This window comes from Pistacia vera, unplaced genomic scaffold (genome assembly GCF_008641045.1).
Source record: "Pistacia vera cultivar Batoury unplaced genomic scaffold, PisVer_v2 Contig264, whole genome shotgun sequence".
In the NCBI taxonomy this organism is placed as follows: Eukaryota; Viridiplantae; Streptophyta; class Magnoliopsida; order Sapindales; family Anacardiaceae; genus Pistacia; species Pistacia vera.
Window position 1 is genome coordinate 195984 of NW_022196073.1, and position 20771 is coordinate 216754.

General features: G+C 34.7%; 3 protein-coding genes across 5 annotated transcripts; all 3 read left to right on the top strand.

Moving 5' to 3' along the window:
• The first annotated feature begins 4897 nt into the window (after nt 1-4897).
• LOC116132986 (queuine tRNA-ribosyltransferase catalytic subunit 1-like) lies at nt 4898-11817 on the top strand. 2 transcript variants are annotated; one of them, XM_031418667.1, is made up of 16 exons: nt 4898-5008; nt 5147-5199; nt 5758-5851; nt 6139-6317; nt 6882-6932; nt 7416-7472; nt 8176-8296; nt 9172-9238; nt 9361-9402; nt 9836-9941; nt 10054-10164; nt 10553-10624; nt 10719-10820; nt 10906-10952; nt 11080-11107; nt 11437-11817. In XM_031418667.1, the coding sequence occupies exons 2-16, from the start codon at nt 5182-5184 to the stop codon at nt 11536-11538; spliced, it is 1197 nt and encodes a 398-aa protein (XP_031274527.1). In that variant the 5' UTR covers nt 4898-5008; nt 5147-5181; the 3' UTR covers nt 11539-11817. The 2 variants fall into 2 exon arrangements, with proteins under 2 accessions (XP_031274527.1, XP_031274526.1); XM_031418666.1 differs by having other exon boundaries at nt 4912-5032.
• A 1792-nt stretch (nt 11818-13609) lies between these two features.
• On the top strand, nt 13610-14730 carry LOC116132953 (queuine tRNA-ribosyltransferase catalytic subunit 1-like). Its single transcript, XM_031418621.1, has 5 exons — nt 13610-13641; nt 13736-13837; nt 13923-13969; nt 14097-14124; nt 14520-14730. Exons 1-5 carry the CDS (start codon nt 13639-13641, stop codon nt 14619-14621), a joined length of 282 nt encoding a protein of 93 aa, XP_031274481.1. The 5' UTR covers nt 13610-13638; the 3' UTR covers nt 14622-14730.
• Nucleotides 14731-18271: 3541 nt separating this feature from the next.
• LOC116132972 (homeobox-leucine zipper protein ATHB-6-like) lies at nt 18272-19824 on the top strand. 2 transcript variants are annotated; one of them, XM_031418644.1, is made up of 3 exons: nt 18272-18506; nt 18836-19215; nt 19289-19824. In XM_031418644.1, the coding sequence occupies exons 1-3, from the start codon at nt 18446-18448 to the stop codon at nt 19646-19648; spliced, it is 801 nt and encodes a 266-aa protein (XP_031274504.1). In that variant the 5' UTR covers nt 18272-18445; the 3' UTR covers nt 19649-19824. The 2 variants fall into 2 exon arrangements, with proteins under 2 accessions (XP_031274504.1, XP_031274505.1); XM_031418645.1 differs by having other exon boundaries at nt 18842-19215.
• The last annotated feature ends 947 nt before the right edge of the window (nt 19825-20771 follow it).

Sequence of the window (20771 nt, forward strand, 5' to 3'; positions counted from 1 at the left end):
TACTTCCCTTTGCATTTCTCCATTCCAGCTTAAAATGTGTTTGTTGATAATCCAGCGATTTAGAAGAGTGATGATAATTGTTTGAGTTCAATGAAATGTACTGAAAAGTTTTATAGAATTATGAAAACTAAATTTTACATGCTCACCGCGTTTATAGTTTTCGTCTCTTGATTAACTGGCAACTAATGCAGGGTGGTACGTTGTGGTGCAAGTGAAACTGCCCAACTATTGGTTCCTGATTTGACTGACTCGTGTGAGATTCTATTCTATTCTTTCTTTTATATTTTCCTGTTGCTAAGATTTGTATGAGCTATAGGTGCAAATACGGTTGTTGTTGGGAATTATCGGATGTTTCATTAAAGTTTTCATACAAGATTTAGGATTGAGTTATCCTCTTCATTGTCTATTGCCTACAAGAATTTTTAAGAACTTCCTCAATTTTTTTTATGTTGTCTTAGGGGTTGAGATGCATGAGCATGAGCTTTTCCATAGGCCTTTTAACTCAATTTAGTTTTAGAGCAAGAAAGCTTGCAAAGGATGGTGTTAGTTTCTTCAGTAGTTCATAGCGTTAGAGGTTCAATTTCGTTAAAGCTTGTGTTTTGTAATCAAGAGGTTCATGTCTCACACTGAGGTTTACCTCAAGTTTGAATTAGGTATGGAATCTTTGTGAACGCCAGATTGAGGGTTTGGACTTCTGATCGATGAAACACTAGGGATTTCCCTCCCTGAAATTCCTTAAAAGATTGTGCCATGATGTGTCTATCTCAGCTGTCAAATAGGATTTTTGTGCCATCAGTTACACTCCGACTTTTATTTCTTGAAACTTTGAGCAATTATCAACCAACCCAAAGGCATTTCCTCCACATATGCAGTCTGCAAATTAGTTGCGTGTCTATTAGGGAACTCCAATCCGCACACATGGAGCAATTACCTGCCTCTCTCTTGAATTAGGTTTCTGAGGGAGGATCTAATATGACTAACATTCCTATTTTTCAAAGGATAATTGGACATCTAAATCTGACTAGTTCGAATGGAATCTCTTAAGAATGGCCTAGAAAAGGGAGTTGCATATTGACACTGCTACCTTTAGAAATGGCTATTTTTGTTTCCAGCAAAAGATTTGAGCTCTCATGTTAGTTAGCTATTGAATATTTACTTTGATGAAGTTTTTTCGTAATGGTTGATACGAATTGCTCTTCGTGCATGCAGCTCAAGCACATGGTCACAGTGCCTGATGGAAGTCAAAGCAGCTGAGACTGCTGAATCAGGAATATAGTTTAATAAAGCGAGAAAGGGCGTCTGACCTTTTCCAAACTGCTGTATTCCTCTGCAATGTATTCAAGTTAGCAAATGACTCTGTGATTGAAACTATAAGAGTCACTTGGTAGTTTCATGCTTCTCTCTTGTTCCAGAATCTGACCGTGTGTCAGTTATTTGTTCAATTATGATTGGTTAAGAACGTCCTATAATGGAAACAATTTACAGAAACTTGTTGAGATTGTATGGTAGTCAGATAAAAACTAATATGCTACATGGTGTGGTCATACATTAGATCAAAGGGTAGCTGCAACTGCTAATCTCATTAATATTAAAACTCAGTGATGCTGTGTATTTCTGCTTCATCGAAGTCAAATGTATGTTTTGTGAATATGCTTCAAAATGTTACTAGATTCTCGCGCTGAAATATCTGGATTAATATAAGAATCCTGTAATTTTGTCAGGCAGGTTCAGCAATCACATTTGGAAATATACTAAAGTGCCTTGGTTTTATCTCAAGGGTAAGGCATAACAATACATCAGGCCAACGACTCAATCCCAAACAATTTCTGTATCTCCTTTTGATTAACAACATATTTTACACATGCAATTTCTACAAAGGGTCTAATGACGACATGAGATAAGTAGTGTGTAGGGTTAGGAGGTCATTTTCTACAAGTGTGGATGGAGAAATATCTACGATTTAGATAAGGAGGGTGAGGGTGAGGGTGAGAGTGAGAGTGAGACGGAGCCCTCGTTACAGGGGAAGGGAAGGGGAAGGGGATGGGGATGGGGATGGGCGCATCTAATGAATGACGCCCACTCAATTTTTTTAAAATTTCGGATTTTAATTTATATTTATATTATTAATTTTAGCCCTATAAAACTTTGAGATTTTGAGAATGGACCGCCCACTCAATTTTTGCATTACACGCACCGCCAGATTTTTTCGTAAGAGCATCTCCAACCCACGCCAAATTGGCGCAAAAAAAACACCAATTTGGCGTGGGTTGATAATCCAACCCACACCAAACACGCGCCATTTTGGCGCAGTGCTACAGTGCCGCGCCAAATTTGGCGCGGCACTGTAGCACTGCGCCAAAATGGGGCAGCACTGTCGATAATAAAAAAATATATTTTTTTTTTAATTTTGATTTTTTGTTTTTTTTTTTATTTTGTTAAGTTAATTTGGTATTAAATTTTACATCAAAATCATACAAATTTGAGTATTTGTATTTAATTAATTTGATATTATTATATAATGATATAATTTAAAAAATGATGACAAATTAAAAATAGAACTTTATTCAATGCAAATATAAACTACAAAAATAAAAATAAAAATTAACACAATTTAAAAACACTAAAATTAATAAAATACAACATAAACTAAATAACAATTAGTTTTTTTTTTTTTTTGTATCATTTATATTAGATGTAATGTTTTCTATATTAAAGTAAGTTTATTGATTAATAAATGTTAATTCTATTAAATTAGTATAATTTTCAAAATAATTATTATTTAATAAAAATATCATTCCCAATATTTAATTAATATATACAAAAATAATGAGTGAAATAGATTAATTGTTGATTATTACAATAAAAGAAAAAAAAGAATATTCTAAAGAATATTCTTTTTGGTGCAATATTTGGTGTTGTGGGTTGGAGATGGAATAGTGTTTTACACCAAATTTTGCACCAATTTGGTATAATTTTGCACCAAATTGGTGCAATGGGTTGGAGATGGTCTAAGTAACGTATCATGTCTTCATAATATTCACCTTCTTTGCATACTTTGCGAGCAAAACACTTATTCCACTGGAGTCTCTTCTTAATGCAATGTTCAATGATCCTACATGATGTTAAAAAAAGTAGGAAAGCAGCAATATCAACGGTAAATAAAGCTTAATCAAAAGAGTTTTAAAATTGTTTCAGCTATCCGGAGCTGACTTAACAATGAAACATGCATTAAAAAACTCAATTTGACTTTCTAAGATCAAGTACTATGCTAATGAAATGAAACAAGCTAATAAGTAAAAGCCACTTTCTAACCTTCTGTGCCACTCTTCTTTAGAAGTAAGAGTGGCTTGAAGTCTTTTTGGGAGATTCTCCCACGGACATTCTTCATTGATAGCTTTCAAAATCAACTGTTCCTCAATTGTATTTGGAATGCGCTGCATTTTCACCAATCAGTTGATCCACTCCCTGCGCATAGATCACTAACCATTGTAACTAATAAGTTGCTGTTTTCGAGACAACTCAAAACAGTAACTACGAGCGTTTCAACGTTTAGGTCAAAATTTAAGATTAAAAAAAGCACTAATTCGACAATTTCTATAGAATTGAGAAAGAGAGGATTCTAACAAAATAAATTTTACCAAAAATTAGATGACATAATAATGGAGTGGATCAAACCCGAAGGAGCAAAAGAGTAGATCGAGAAGCCTGATATCGGTACAGTGGTTAGGGTTTAAATCAGCTACAAGATCTAGTAAATGAAGAACTATAAATGGTGAATTGCATGCATGACTGTTATATTTATATGTATTATTTCATCCTTACAGCCTACAGGCCTGACCATTTCATTATTGACTTCATTGTTCTCGTAGTAGTTAGACCCATAAGAGTTACCAAACCCGTCACTTAGATGACCCAGATCCACCAATTTTACTTTTTTTTTTTTTTTATTTCTCTATGACAATTCTTTTGTCATAATTTAGAAATAAAATTAATTACTGTCTTAATTACCATATGTAATCTCTTAGTTTCAATATACCTAGGGGTGTTCAAAATAACTAATTGAAACCGAAATCGACGAGTACTCGAGGTTTGGTTTCGGTTCCTACCCGGAACCGGTCATCAACGGGTAGATTCCGATTCCAAATTTTTGGAATCGTTGCTGTGTGGTTTCGATTCCGGTTTCTATAATTAGGAATTGAAACCGAAACCGGGAACCGAGACTAATATAAAATAAAATTAAAAAGAATGGGGGTTAATAAAAACTTTTGTAGAAAAAGTGATGTGAATACATTTATATTTATATTTCATAACATTTAAAATAAGTTGGTTTGACTTCTGATAATCTATCTTTACAAAGTAATGGAGTTTTTAGTTTTTAATTTATAATTTATAATTTTATTTTTGTTAATAAGTTCCAGGTGGGGGGTTATTTATAAGTTTTTAAGGGTTTTTTTTTGCAATTTTAAAAACTTTTAGGGGGTCACAAATTTTACAAGGTACCCAGAATCGAAACCGAAACCATTGTTATAGGTTCTGGTTTTGGGTGCCTAGGAACCGGAACTGTCGGCTCCGATTCCGATTTCAAATTTTAAAAAACCATCGATTTTGATTCCTTAAAAAAATACAGGGTATCCGAAACCAAACGCTCCTAAATATATCATAGATGTATATTCTCTGAACCTCTGTCAGTAACAAGTACTATCAAGTAACAACCGACAAGTCGGGTTAAGGTATACTTTAGCGGAAGCACCAGAGTGGGCTTGACCCATATGTAAAAGCCCAATTTACTTCAGTGGAAGCAACAGAGTGGGCTTGATTCATATGTAAGAAGCCCAAGTTAAGTTTGCAGGTTCGAAAGCGCGGACAGGAAAGAACAAACGGACCGCGTGCCGGCGCCCAGAGCTACACAAGTAACACAACACACTACACAGCCTCCAAAGGAGACCAAGACTTGGTGTCTCCATATTCTTTTCCTGTTTGCGGCTTCTTCTTCCCTCCGGTATCCTAAGTACAGTCCTTTCTCTGCTTTTCTGTATGTTCTATATCAATCCTCTATCTGTATTCTTTTTATTTTATATTTTATTTTTTTGGTTTGGTTATTAATCTCTGACATCGTAACTTAGTGCGCTTTCATCTTTATTGACAGGATTTACGCATAGACTGTGGAAACAGAACTTTGTAATGGCTCTTAGTTTTGAGGTAGAGCGTGAATTTTTTGCTGTTTCCTTTTTTTTTTTTTTTACTTAGATGACACGCATATACAAACAACAAGTAGTTCAATATTAAGAACGTTTGTTGTGGATTATGGCATTGTTGACAATTTATTTGGTTATGGGAATAATGAGAGGAAGCCAAGATATATGCATTATCCGAATGGAAGTTTGTTCTTGGTTGCTCTACGTCATTTCTAGCATTATATGATTTTAATTTCACTCTCGTGCTTTTTGTGAATGTTAGCATGGTCATGTGACAAAACTCTAGGAAGATATTAGATTGTCAAAAATTAATGTAATATCATCAAAGTTTGTTTTCTATTTTTCTGGATAGATAATGTAATTAAGCCATGAGCATTTGTTGATGATGATATTTGGGAGGAAATAATAATTTATTTTATGGTGAGAAAATGTTTTCCTTCTCTTTATTTTTTGTAATAACCTTCATTGCTCACAATTTGAACTGAGGCCGATTGTTTTGTTGTGGTTAATTGTTTGTATTTTGTTGCTGATTTTTGGAATTTTTTTGACTTTTTCGTTTTAGGTTCTGGGAAGGTTTAATCGTGCCCGTGCAGCTCAATTGACTCTCCCTCATTTTGTTTGCCAAACACCTCTGTTTATGCCTGTGGGAACACAAGGTTAGAGTTTCATTTATCATTTATTAAGTCAGCATATGTCATCTATTACTCGAGAATATTGTTCTTGGAACTTTATCGTTCATTATTTTAGTTTAGTCTAAAGAAGAGAGGATATGTATCTTAAAATGGAAAATACATTTCTATGAAAATAAATGTTTTAGAGTAAATCTTTCTCATTTCTGTCATTTAAATTGGCTTTCATTTACATATTGTAAGAAAGTATGCACAAAGAACACAGACTTATAACATCATATGTATCTTCAATCATTTGGTCTTCCTGGTCACAGGGACAATAAAGGGTTTGACAACTAATCAGCTTGAGGAGATTGGCTGTCAAATAATTCTTGGGAATACATATCATTTGGCACTTCGTCCTACCTCTGAGCTTATTGATGAATTGGGTGGTCTTCACAAATTTATGAATTGGCCTAGAGCACTGCTTACTGATTCTGGTGGCTTTCAGATGGTTATCTTAATATTTTAATACTGTTATATCATTCTTTAATTAATTGTATGCTTGTTGTTTATCCTGATTTCTGCTTGAGGGTGAAGTTGCTTGTATTTAATATATTTATATACCTTGACATGCATGGTCTTTTATCGTAGAGTGAGTCAGTAAGGTTGGTATTCATTCACCCTCACTCTAGGTTTATACTTCACTACTTATTAGGTTTATAAGTTTCTGCTTTGCAATTCCCATAGTCTACTATATTTATTGTCTGCATACCAATTGTATGCAAACTATGTTTTTTCGCCTAATTTATATGTCATACATCCTGTCATTATCTCTTTTTTCTCCAAATGATGAGTATCTAGCTTTTCATTTTCATAGTCTTTAGGTATTCTCAAATAATATTCCTAACAACATTATGTTTTATAAGTTTACATAAAGATGTTCTCAATAGAGATAATCATGATCCTAATGAATCTCTTAATGCCATTAGGTTGCACTTCTTGTAAATCTTTGTGCTGCAGAAAATATTCAGGTTTAATGATACTTGTGGTTAACACTTTATTGCTTATATTTCAGGTTTCTCTTCTGCATTTAGCTGACATCACTGAAAAGGGTGTAACGTTTCAGGTAATTGTTCATTTTTGGTTTAAGGAGTGATTCAAAAAGTTTATGAAATGTGATTAGCAGACTCTAATGGATTATCTATGAGAGTTAGCATTGTTTCGATTTAATTACTAATTTTTTGCTATGGGGCATCTTGAAGAAAACTGGAACGATAAGCTTGATTTAGATGCATATGTATAGGTAATCCACGATAGTTTTCTGTTGATCTCTCTTCTTTTTGTTCTTACAGATGAGAACATCTTCCGCATAGATTTAAAATTATCATGTAGATTCAACTTGTTTCCTTTTATAACATGCATTTCATTTTTTAGTTGATTAGGTTTCTGTCCAATGTAGTACAGTATACTTTCATGCGAACGCTCAATTACTTTGCTAGTTTCTTTATTGATGCTTTTCCTCTTTAATTTATTCTGCTCCAAGCTTTTCGAAGGATTGGATTATGTTGCTAATTCATGTTTTAAATTGATACTTTCTTTCTTAATTCAGTCGCCGGTTGACGGAAAGCCAATGCTCTTAACACCTGAGGAATCAATTCAAATTCAAGTAGGTACATCTGTTTTATGTGGTTTTGCTTGTTTTGCAACTTTTTTAATGTAAATCTGAAATTTTTCTATTGTGCATCTCTTGTTATCTGAAATTCAACTATACTGTTTTGTCACCGGTTGACAGAAAGCCAATGGTTTTGCAACTTTTTTATATATATTGGTGGTATCAAAATGGAGTACTCCATCATATTAATTTTAGTATAGTTTATAATCACTAATATATGGTCTTGCAAGATCTTATCATTTACAATGGAGTACTCCATTTTGATACCACCAATATAGGCACTCCTTGAGATCTAATTTCTTAACTTGGAGTATTTTGTTATCATCCATTAATTAAACATCATTTTGCTTGTTAAAAAGAAAAAAAGTATAGATGTATCAAGTTCGACCATTTTGAAGATGCCTTAATTTGTTGCTTGTCATTGATTTTTGTTCTTATATATACAATTTGCCCTCTCTGTGGAACAATGGTTCTTGCACAATAAGCCTTCTTTGAATAAAGCTGTCTATGCTCTCTTCTGTTTTTCTAAAGTAGCTTTTTCTTCCAATCCTTTGCTGTATGGCATCAAGTGAAATTTGAAATAAGGTGCAACTGTTATTCTCATGGGATAAATATTACAAAAGTTTACATGCACTCAACTTTTTTTCTTCTTAAGTGTTCATTGCATGTGTCTTCTCTTCTCCTTATGATCCTGCAGAACAGAATTGGAGCAGATATAATTATGGCTCTTGATGATGTAGTAAAAACTACCATTACTGGTCCACGAATTGAGGAGGCCATGTATCGCACCCTTCGCTGGATTGACAGATGTATAGCAGGTGATTTGTATATATTTAATGTCACTCATGTTTATTGCAAAAATAGATCAAAAAATGCAAACAAAGAAGTTATAAACTGATAGAACAACCTGCAAATCAATTCAACACACAGCCAAAATACAAGAACAGAAGCTGAAACAAACAATTCTGAATAATCCTCAATCTGTATATTAATCAAACAATCTGGGAATCACAATTGAAAGAAAATGAAATAAGAGCAGTAGCCGGATAGTCCTAGCATTTTGAGGAGCTAGGGACCTCCATTGTTTACTCTTAAAAGAATGCTTAACTCTCTCGTTAAATCTCAACAATATATACTAAGTTTTTCCCATAACTACCCCTCACTCACACAATTCTCACACCCATATCACGCATACAGCCACGTGGACTATAACCCCTTAACAAACAATCCTCAATGTCTATTATGTCCCTTAAGTGAGTACACCTTATGCACAGCAGTCCTATCATAAACTTACAAGAATTGTAGTTGATCCAAGTTTTAGTGGTGCAGTGTTCCTGTTGCACCACTTATAACTGGTCCAGTCTTTTTGGTCTATAATCGTTCTTAGTCTTAGGAGCTTAGGCTTTCTGTACTGGGTTGAGTTAGTTGACTAGTATATGGAATTCATACTAATGCTTGATGTCATTTATTGATAACATTCATGCTCTGTCTTTTATCCATTCAATTGATTCCTTCTACTTTTCATTTATTAACCAACTATGTTTCTTACATATGCATATACCATGTTGAATAAGTTGGTTAGTGTAGCGAATTGAAATTTCCAGTTTTCCTCTCTTTCTATCTGCAATCATACCTCACTATTTATGTTTTGATGGAGTTGCTTAAACTTTTTGCTGGATTGACATGTGGACAGCTCACAAGAGACCACATGAACAGAACTTATTTGGTATTGTACAAGGTGGTTTAGATCCTGTGCTAAGGTGAGTCTCACTAATTGTTATCTTGCTGCTGTTAATTTACTGGGCAATGCATACTTCTTTCCTTTATTAGTAGGCACTTCCTGTACTAATACTTGTTTGTTGTCACAACTTTTTGTAATCAGGGATATATGTGTTAGAGGCTTGGTGGATCGGAATTTACCTGGGTATGTGTACTTTCCTTCTATGAATAGTGTTCAGGTCCAAGGCCAGAAGTAATCAACTATGGACTTTTCTTTGCTCATTTTAAGACAAGAAAAATAAACATCTCCATGGAATACTTCTTCAAATTATTTTATGCTCTCCCTTGTGCAGTGTGATAGGGTTAAACAGTATACAACCTTTTAGGATGTAAGATAATTTGCAATTGTGCACAATATTGAAATTAGCGACTTAAAGCTTTCCCCTTTTGCTTTTCGATAATCATTCTTTGTTTACTTTCAGGCTAACGGTCAATTAAGTTCTCAGTTTCCAGTTCAAAATTCATTTTACAGTGGTCTTAAGATATATTCCTTACTTCATTTTTGGCGTTGGCTTGACATTGTAGCATTGTGTTTCTTTGATCAAGGAGTTGATTGACCAGTCTTACTTCTGTGACAGCTATGCTATTGGTGGTCTTGCAGGCGGTGAAGATAAGGATTCCTTTTGGCGTGTTGTCGCCCAATGTACTGCTGCATTGCCTGAGGATAAACCAAGATATGTTATGGTACAAATGACAGTTTGTCATTTTATCCTTACTTCATTCAAACTATCTGGGACTCTAATAAATATCACTTGATTTACCTATATAATGGGTACTTTTACATGTGATATTTCAGGGAGTTGGGTATCCACTGGATATTGTAGTTTGCAGTGCTTTGGGTGCTGACATGTACGACTGTGTCTATCCAACACGCACTGCTCGTTTTGGCACTGCTCTGGTACCTGAGGTGAGGGATTCATCTTTGATATTTAGTTAAAATATGTTAACTGGCCTTCCTTTACAGTGGGGGACATTGAATCCTGAGGACTATTTTGTGTACTTTGAATATATATACAAATGGTATTTTCCCGCAATCATGTCCATTTTGTATTGCTTGAAGACACGGCTACAGTGGAACTGGTTACTTCTTAATATTTTCAACAGTACTGCAAATCATGTACTATTTGATGGATCTAGTAGCTTTTCACTCAGCAGTATTAATCTGGGTTTTTATACTCACCAACTTACATTAGATCTCATTTTTAAATTGACAAATAATCCAATTTTGAAAGTCTGGTGTGTTACAATTCCCTTATTTTGAAACTCTAATGTTAAGTACTTAATTTAACGCACAGGGAGTTCTAAAACTCAAACACAAAGCAATGGCTGATGACACTCGGCCCATTGATCCTACGTGCGCTTGTATGGTATGCTCATAACTTGATATTAATTTGTTTTAGATATTAATATATGATTGCTGCTAAGGTCAATCTATGCCTCACTCGATCTCTACCATTTTAGGTTTGCAAGAACTATACAAGGGCTTACATTCATTGTCTTGTTACAAAGGATGCTATGGGATCTCAGCTTTTGTCATATCACAATTTGTATTACATGATGCAGGTACAAACAGTAAGATCCATATGAATCATTCTCGTAACCATTTCAATCGCATACAATTAAAAAATTAATTCTCTTACAAGTGCAGTTTAGCAGAAATCTACACTCTTCAATAATTGAGGGAAGGTTTCCAGAGTAAGTTTGCATACAGCTTTGTTTAGAGTTTCCCCTTTCCACCCCTGAGGTTTTTTCAGTATGCCATATACAATTCCTGACTTCTACCATAGCAACTATTTAATTGCTTTTCCCGTTTCATTTGCAGGTTCGTGTGCGATTTTCTGCAGAAAATGGTAAATTTAATAATTTCATGTTAAGTTGCATACTATATTCTTCTTTTCTGATAACTGAATCGTGTAATTCATGTCTTCTACTGGAGCAATATATAATGCCAATGCCCACTAGCTGGAGTTTGTGAAACTGCATTTTTTTTCTCCAATCACTCCTTACCTTTTCCTGTAACTTGATAATGTTAAAATGGTGTGGTGGGGTTGGGTCAGTGATAGGTCTTAGGTTTGATTCTCACCTAGCATTGAAAGACAAATTATTGAGTTGTCACATGGTTGATATTAACTTAAACTACAAAGCTGTTGAACCTTGTGACGTATTTTTTGTCTTGTAGTTTCCTAAAGGTGATGTCCCTGAATGGGTCTGCAACGCCATGGAGGTTGCTGGAATTGATATCTCTTCCTGCTGTGCTCCATTCCCTTCATCCCAGGATTAGATTACAAATATTTACACAAGGATTTATTTAAGAGAACTTTACACACCCGGCCTCAAAGAATTTATCATTAAAGGTAATCTAATTTACAGGTGACAACACTGCAGCATAAGTTTTGTAGTCAATATGCTGCCATAATTAGGAATTAAATCCACTGAAAAATCTCCTCTCCTTTTTGTTTCCCACTTTTCCTTCACTGATTGGTTGTACAATTGCAAGAAAATCTTGCTTTCACATATCCTTATGCATTATTAACATAAAGTTTTCTGTATTATTTTTATATCTTTATGATTCGCCTCTTTTTTTTTTTTTTTTTTTTTACAATTATATAACATTAAGGGAGTAAAAAGATGCTCCGATCCATCAAGTGATGAAATTCAAAATCTTTTGAATCTTGTTCTGAGACACACAAAGTATGGAGAGGTGGGCCTCATTTTTGCTAATCTCCCCCTTTCTCTCGCTAATCACACACAAAAAAATTCGTTTTCAATGCAATAACGAATAAGTCAAGCGATGGCAATTTTATTACCCATTCCACTTAGACTTAAAGCTTTGATCCTCTTCTTGCTTTTTGCTCAGTTATGCTACCTGGTAATGATATCAATACTTTTGCACTATATGGAACAAAAAATGAGACATTCAATAGCAACTGAACACGAATTCAGAAGGCCCAGAACCGAAACTGAATTTCTCTAGAAAGTGGAGAAGAAGTAGCACCAGTTGGTGACAGACGCAAAAGAAAATGTCAAATCGCTCTATGGGACATTTCATTGTAGAAACATGACTTTATGTGACTTACACCAAATTTCATTATCAGTTCTGGTCCTTCTGGAAAGTAACATCTCTGGCTAAACCGATATACAATCTCCATAAAAGCATGAATTCTTCAATATACAAGCCTTTTTTCTCTTTTTTTTTTTTTTTTTTTTTTGTTCTGGTTGGACCTCAAAGTCTAAGTAGTTAGCCAGTGTGAATCTGAATTTCTACGGTATAAGAAACCCTTTTTTCACCCAACAGTAACCAAACTTTTGAAAACTTATTGCAGAATTATTTTCCTTGATTAGATTGGAAGCCCTTAAAAGTCAATAAATATTCTATTCCCTCTGCTGCCCAAACCTAGTCTAGGTATACCTCTCCCAAAGCCTTAGAAAATAAAAATAAATAAAGCATAAAGTAATCTGCCGTCCCTCTGGGGGTTCTGTTGCCCACTGTCCCAATTTTCTCCCACTTTACAAAACGTACACGCACAAGCTCCGTTCCCCACCTACTCAATTCTACTTTTTCACTTTTCTTCTTCTTTATTTTTGCACACTTATCTTTTCCTACAGTTTCATCTCTGTGGGACTCCATCCATTTTCTCTCTTTCTAGAATGCCTAGGAGCAACAAAAGTAAACGAAACAGAACAAACTACGCATCACTTTCCTAGTTCAATTATGAAAGGTCATTGATGTTCCGAGATAGTATGTTTGTTATCAATTAATTTCGAAACATACATGAACTTGGCAAATACCCTTCTACGAGAACTGGACAATAAGCTTCTAGCTAAAGCCATGTGATGATCGTACTATAATTGACAATTTATCAGATTTGGATGTTCAATACTATGGACTTGCCTTTCCTTTTAAGTTAAAATAAATGGACGTATAACTAAACAAAGCCCCCTATCTTATTTCTTATTTACTTGTAATAAGATTCCAGTATCAATGAGATTACGAGAAATCATTTCACAAATCTCCTTAAACGTCGTGTATTCAATAAATTGAGCAGCTTTATGGGCTACGAGAAATGTGGTTTGATTGGAGGGCTGGCCGGCCCTTCACTGTTTCACAATTTAGTTGGCTTGACCGCCGACATGTTTGTAACTCGTAAGTCTCAAACTCCAAATACACGCATGGCCGTTATATACTATCAAATCAAAGATTCAAAGGTCGGTGGTGAAAGGCCATCACCATTTCTATTTTTTTTTTTTTAAATTTTATTACTGTGGTATCCCACAAACTAATTTCGTAAAGACTCTTGATATCGACCTAATAAACTTTAGTGAACATCCTTATTAATACTTGGAATATGACACTCGGCCCATTGATCCTACGTGCGCTTGTATGGTATGCTCATAACTTGATATTAATTTGTTTTAGATATTAATATATGATTGCTGCTAAGGTCAATCTATGCCTCACTCGATCTCTACCATTTTAGGTTTGCAAGAACTATACAAGGGCTTACATTCATTGTCTTGTTACAAAGGATGCTATGGGATCTCAGCTTTTGTCATATCACAATTTGTATTACATGATGCAGGTACAAACAGTAAGATCCATATGAATTATTCTCGTAACCATTTCAATCGCATACAATTAAAAAATGAATTCTCTTACAAGTGCAGTTTAGCAGAAATCTACACTCATCAATAATTGAGGGAAGGTTTCCAGAGTAAGTTTGCATACAGCTTTGTTTAGAGTTTCCCCTTTCCACCCCTGAGGTTTTTTCAGTATGTCATATACAATTCCTGACTTCTACCATAGCAACTATTTAATTGCTTTTCCCGTTTCATTTGCAGGTTCGTGTGCGATTTTCTGCAGAAAATGGTAAATTTAATAATTTCATGTTAAGTTGCATACTATATTCTTCTTTTCTGATAACTGAATCGTGTAATTCATGTCTTCTACTGGAGCAATATATAATGCCAATGCCCACTAGCTGGAGTTTGTGAAACTGCATATTTTTTCTCCAATCATTCCTTACCTTTTCCTGTAACTTGATATGTTTATACTGCTCAGTGAACAAACATATTTAATTGCGGAAGCTGTGGCTCTGGTTTTTGGATTGAATGTTAAAATGGTGTGGTGGGGTTGGGTCAGTGATAGATCTTAGGTTTGATTCTCACCTAGCATAGAAAGACAAATTATTGAGTTGTCATATGGTTGATATTAACTTAAACTACAAAGCTGTTGAACCTTGTGACGTATTTTTTGTCTTGTAGTTTCCTAAAGGTGATGTCCCTGAATGGGTCTGCAACGCCATGGAGGTTGCTGGAATTGATATCTCTTCCTGCTGTGCTCCATTCCCTTCATCCCAGGATTAGATTACAAATATTTACACAAGGATTTATTTAAGAGAACCTTACACACCCGGCTTCAAAGAATTTATCATTAAAGGTAATCTAATTTACAGGTGACAACACTGCAGCATAAGTTTTGTAGTCAATATGCTGCCATAATTAGGAATTAAATCCATTGAAAAATCTCCTCTCCTTTTTGTTTCCCACTTTTCCTTCATTGATTGGTTGTACAATTGCAGGAAAATCTTGCTTTCACATATCCTTATGCATTATTAACATAAAGTTTTCTGTATTATTTTTATATCTTTATGATTCGCCTCTTTTTTTTTTTTTTTTTTTTTACAATTATATAACATTAAGGGAGTAAAAAGATGCTCCGATCCATCAAGTGATGAAATTCAAAATCTTTTGAATCTTGTTCTGAGACACACAAAGTATGGAGAGGTGGGCCTCATTTTTGCTAATCTCCCCCTTTCTCTCGCTAATCACACACAAAAAAATTCGTTTTCAATGCAATAACGAATAAGTCAAGCGATGGCAATTTTATTACCCATTCCACTTAGACTTAAAGCTTTGATCCTCTTCTTGCTTTTTGCTCAGTTATGCTACCTGGTAATGATATCAATACTTTTGCACTATATGGAACAAAAAATGAGACATTCAATAGCAACTGAACACGAATTCAGAAGGCCCAGAACCGAAACTGAATTTCTCTAGAAAGTGGAGAAGAAGTAGCACCAGTTGGTGACAGACGCAAAAGAAAATGTCAAATCGCTCTATGGGACATTTCATTGTAGAAACATGACTTTATGTGACTTACACCAAATTTCATTATCAGTTCTGGTCCTTCTGGAAAGTAACATCTCTGGCTAAACCGATAGACAATCTCCATAAAAGCATGAATTCTTCGATATACAAGCCTTTTTTTTCTAGTTGAACTTGAACCTCAAAGTCTAAATAATTAGCCAGTGTGAATCTGAATTTCTACGGTATAAGAAACCCTTTCTTCACCCAACAGTAACCAAACTTTTGACAACGTATTGCACAATTATTTTCCTTGATTAGATTGGAAGCGCTTAAAAGTCAATAAATATTCTATTCCCTCTGCTTCCCAAACCTAGTCTAGGTATACCTCTCCCAAAGCCTTAGAAAATAAAAATAAATAAAGCATAAAGTAATCTGCCGTCCCTCTGGGGCTTCTGTTGCCCACTGTCCCAATTTTCTCCCACTTTACAAAACGTACACGCACAAGCTCAGTTCTCCACCTACTCAATTCTACTTTTTCACTTTTCTTCTTCTTTATTTTTGCACACTTATCTTTTCCCACAGTTTCATCTCTGTGGGACTCCATCCATTTTCTCTCTTTCTAGAATGCCTAGGAGCAACAAAAGTAAACGAAACAGAACAAACTACGCATCACTTTCCTAGTTCAATTATGAAAGGTCATTGATGTTCCGAGATAGTATGTTTGTTATCAATTAATTTCGAAACATACATGAACTTGGCAAATACCCTTCTACGAGAACTGGACAATAAGCTTCTAGCTAAAGCCATGTGATGATCGTACTATAATTGACAATTTATCAGATTTGGAGGTTTAATACTATGGACTTGCCTTTCCTTTTAAGTTAAAATAAATGGACGTATAACTAAACAAAGCTCCCTATCTTATTTCTTATTTACTTTTAATAAGATTCCAGTATCAATGAGATTACGAGAAATCATTTCACAAATCTCCTTCAACGTCCTGTATTCAATAAATTGAGCAGCTTTATGGGCTACGAGAAATGTGGTTTGATTGGAGGGCTGGCCGGCCCTTCACTGTTTCACAAATTAGTTGGCTTGACCGCCGACATGTTTGTAACTCTTAAGTCTCAAATACACGCATGGCCGTTATATACTATCAAATCAAAGATTCAAAGGTCGGTGGTGAAAGGCCATCACCATTTCTATTTTTTTTTTTTTAATTTTATTACTGTATTATCCCACAAACTAATTCCATAATACTCTTGAAATTGACGGAATAAACTTTAATGACCATCCTTATTAATACTTGGAATGACTTGAAATCATTTTCATCTTCTCATCATCATTTTCATCTTTTTAAACAAATTAAACACTTTGCACTATCCAATCTCAATTTCAAGATTGAGTAGATTTTTTTTACGTTACTTTTTCATCATTTGAAAGAACTTAGTGCGTGATAATTTTTAGCTTTCTTCTTCTATAACTTAGCCAAAAATCAAATGATTAGATAGCATAGTTTGGATCACATGCCACAATTAAGTTTCAGACGTCATGGGGCCGTCCCTTGACTATCGAAAAACAAAAAATAAAAGTAAAAAAAAAAAGAAGAGCAAGAAATATAGAAAACATGTCTGAAATATATAGTTCATATCAGAAGAAATTTACCAATCAATATTTTCTAAAGTGAGATTCCCTTTGGGACATCAATAAATATGTTGTTATTATTTTGTGGGATTTCGTGTGTTTTTAATTTACCCTCCAATCGCCATCTGTTAATTTAATATCATTGAACCACCCTAATAAATTAACAGCAGAAGGTCTCTTTCAAAGTGTTTTTCTTGCTTCCGCGAAAATTCAGAGCAAGGCACGTTTATAATCGCATATAAAGCCTTCAATTATTTTATTTGTGCAAGAAAACCAAATCCATGTCTCAATTATTATGTGATGATTGTTTTAGCGTAAATGACTGCACGGCTCTTCAAACAAATCCCACAAGTTCAATGTATATATCTGTCATATGTTTAATTATGCGGCTTCTCTTCTCAGTATGACACTTGATAAAAGAAGCACACTGTTGAGAGTTGCCAACATTAGGCCATCTACAATCCAAATGGAAGTTGTGGATATTTGTTCTCAGGTTGAACTTCTTCTTATTCATACTTATTTCCATACAAATCTTGTCTTTTGAGATACTCAATATAGAGGGTATCATCTCTTTGCCTTGTTTATTCATTTCAGATGATAATATTAAATTTAAAAGTATCTAATAATATTTTCTTACATAGATTGAAAAAAGAAAAAGAAAAACAGTGTTACTGATATCCAAAAAACTTACAATACTGGGTATTGTACACTCACATGGGGTTGTTCAAATACTTTCGAATAGTTTTCCCTTTCCAGTCAGCAGCCCCTTTATTTCAAAAAGCAAGGCATCAGTATCACAGTGAATGTTTATGTGAGTGAGCTTCTGCCACTTCGACGTTTTCTATGGCCTATGTTTTTAACTTTATCAATCAATCAATCATGCCTTCATCATGATCAAACCCACAATTATGATCACTTTATCTAATAGATTATGAGATTATTTTTATTTTTTTTACTTAAAAGGAATATTTTAATTTATTTAAATCCTAAAGCTTCTTTGCAAGAATGAGTTGTATGCTAAATGAAAGTGGGCCTGAAAGTAATTCAACTTTAAACTGACTAAGAAGGATAGGTATACAGGTTACCCGTATAAATCTCTCCAGAGCATTCATTGAACTGTACGGACACTGCAGATTAACCAATTATAAACGAAACTCCAAATATTGTCTTATTTAAAAAAAAAAAATGACCTTTTTTGACACTTCACTTGACATCGCTTGAGCCGAGCGTGTATATAACTGCTCCTGAGCTCATCCTGAAACAACCATACAAGATTATATTATTATTATTATTGCACAAACTCTATAGAGATAAAAAGGCATTTGGTGAGGCTTTGGAGCTTTGCAGAGAAGCTCAACTCATCAGCCTAGTCTTTGAAACCCTTTCCATTTTGGTCATCTTCTTGTTTGTTGTTAGGCTTGAGCGACAAAAGGTCTCCCAGGGTCTTGCTTTGAATTATGAAGCGTTTCAGCTCTACGGATTCTTTGGATGCCTTCATGTCCATCTGTCGTTCTAAAGGTATAAATATTCAACCTTGATATCATAAATCTACAGTAATTCATCATATGACCCTGTAATTAGACTCTCAATTTGGTTTCTGAGTGTGCTTTTTCAAGAAAACATAATGAAAAACTCACAGCGTATATAAGCTAGATGAATTACTATGTGGTGTAAAACAAAGAATTTCTTTATTTATTTTTTTTTTTTTTGGTTTCTTGCCTTCTCTCAGCAACCACATGGAGAATCAAATTAAAGTTTTTTTGTTTACATAGTGTGAAAGACAATTAAGCACCCTTTCACTTCTGTTGTTTATATATTTGATGTTAACAACTGTAACATACACTTAGTTGTAGAGAAGAATAGTCCCAAGAGCAAGCAACTTTACAGTAGGGAGTTTCAGACAATGATAGATAGCTTAGAAGAAGAAGACTACAGAGAGGAAGCTAGCCAATCTACAGAAAAGAAACGAAGATTAACTTCGGATCAAGTTAAGGCCTTGGAGAAGAATTTTGAGGTTGAAAACAAGCTAGAGCCTGACAAAAAAGCCAAATTAGCTGAGGAATTAGGCCTGCAACCGCGACAGATTGCCGTCTGGTTTCAAAACCGCCGTGCCCGTTTGAAAACTAAGGAATTGGAGAGAGAATATTGTCTTCTCAAAGCCAATTATGATTCTCTGAAGATTGATTATAATAATCTTGAAGAAGAAAACGAATCATTGGCAACTACGGTATGTCACTTTCGTTGAATAAATTAAGTTTCTGTTGGTTAAAATTTTGTAACATTTGGTGTTTGGTTTGCAGTTAAGAGAGTTAAAAGCTAAGCTTTGCCAAGAAAATGAGGACACCAGTGATGCTGTTAAAGAGGATGCCGCTGTTTCAGAACAGAGTAAAAACCTTGAATTATGTGATAATGTTAACCCTCAGCTACTAATATCTCCAGCTTCTTCTTCTTCTCTACAATTCACTGGCTCTTCTTCATCTACACATTCATCGTTGAATTGGATTCAGTTATCCGACTCCAGAAAAATGCTGGACAATGTCTATCAACAGCCTTATTTTGTGAAAGTAGAAGAGCAAAGCTTATTTAATTCAGAGGATTCCTGCAATTTCTTCTCAGTTGATCAAGCTCCTACTCTGCAGTGGTACTTTACTGGGCAGTAAAACTAGTGAAGATGCAAAGTTTAAGTCTTTAAATTATATAAAATAGTTTCAAATTTTGTAATTTGGCTTTGAAGTTTATTCTCCGTAATGGCGGGAATATTGCAGTTCATTAGTAAAGTTCAGTGTATAAATCCTTATTAACAAATACAAAATAAGTTCCATAACTCATTTGAAAATTGTCCCAACTCTATTCCAATTGAACTCATATTTTATGTGGGTATGATGAAAATATGATCTCATCTAATCTATAATCATACGATACCATATTCATGTGTAAATGCTAAAATACAGAGTGTGCTACCCCACTCCATGAGGTGAGCAGGCTTATTCATTAAGCAGACTTTTTGTCTTCAAGCAGGACATGTACTCTTGCATGAATTATTTGATTCTGGGAACCGGCGATGCGTTTCTTTTTTAAAATTCAACTTAGAGCTGGCAATTTAACAACTGTTTCTGACTTAATAAAATAAACTGAAAGGTTCCCCTTCCCCATCTTAATTAAGATACGTGAATTTTAAACTGTTCAAATTTGGTTCGACAAAACGTGATTGGCGAAAGCTGTTTTCCTTTCCATTGAATTCACTATCTTTCTGTTCTGGTTTCGGATAGGCACGTATCAAGAATCAGCCCATGTGGTTAGTAAAAAGCAAATCCTGACTCGAAGCCAAATTGAACGGCAAGTCCATTGTTGGCCAAACGAATCGTCGTGACTGTCAATAAGAGAAGATATTTCAGTGGTACCACTACCACACTCGCTTTTTCCAAAGAAACAGAGTCTCTCGGTACCACTTTCTGAATCGACGAGTAGAATTCACCGCCCTTCCCGTTCTTCTTTTAAGCAACAATGGGCAGATCAGAAATGCGATACTTTATAGTAATTATTATCTCAATTATTAATAATTTCGTTTGTATGCACTAATTCTACTTGAAGAGTTGCAGACTAAGAAAGCATTGACCCCAAAGTAAAGTGGGTGTGATTTTTCCATGTAGTAGAATGGAAGCTAGTTGGCGTGGTTAGCCCGGGTTCTTGAACAAGTGGAGGTGAAGAGGGCACAAGTCTCTTTCCACTTTATGGGTTTGGGTGGGAAAGAGACAGAGACTGTGTGAGAAAGAGACACAGCAA

What these genes read in the sequence shown, in the direction of transcription:
- LOC116132972 (XM_031418644.1), top strand. Translation starts at nt 18,446, where the DNA reads ATGAAGCGTTTCAGCTCTACGGATTCTTTGGATGCCTTCATGTCCATC. An exon ending in GTCCATCTGTCGTTCTAAAG is followed by an intron (nt 18,507 to 18,835) that starts GTATAAATATTC and finishes ACATACACTTAG; the next exon opens with TTGTAGAGAAGAATAGTCCC. An exon ending in ACGAATCATTGGCAACTACG is followed by an intron (nt 19,216 to 19,288) that starts GTATGTCACTTT and finishes TTTGGTTTGCAG; the next exon opens with TTAAGAGAGTTAAAAGCTAA.
- LOC116132953 (XM_031418621.1), top strand. An exon ending in ATTTGTATTACATGATGCAG is followed by an intron (nt 13,838 to 13,922) that starts GTACAAACAGTA and finishes TTACAAGTGCAG; the next exon opens with TTTAGCAGAAATCTACACTC. An exon ending in GCGATTTTCTGCAGAAAATG is followed by an intron (nt 14,125 to 14,519) that starts GTAAATTTAATA and finishes TTTGTCTTGTAG; the next exon opens with TTTCCTAAAGGTGATGTCCC.
- LOC116132986 (XM_031418667.1), top strand. An exon ending in TATGCCTGTGGGAACACAAG is followed by an intron (nt 5,852 to 6,138) that starts GTTAGAGTTTCA and finishes TCCTGGTCACAG; the next exon opens with GGACAATAAAGGGTTTGACA. An exon ending in GATTGACAGATGTATAGCAG is followed by an intron (nt 8,297 to 9,171) that starts GTGATTTGTATA and finishes ACATGTGGACAG; the next exon opens with CTCACAAGAGACCACATGAA.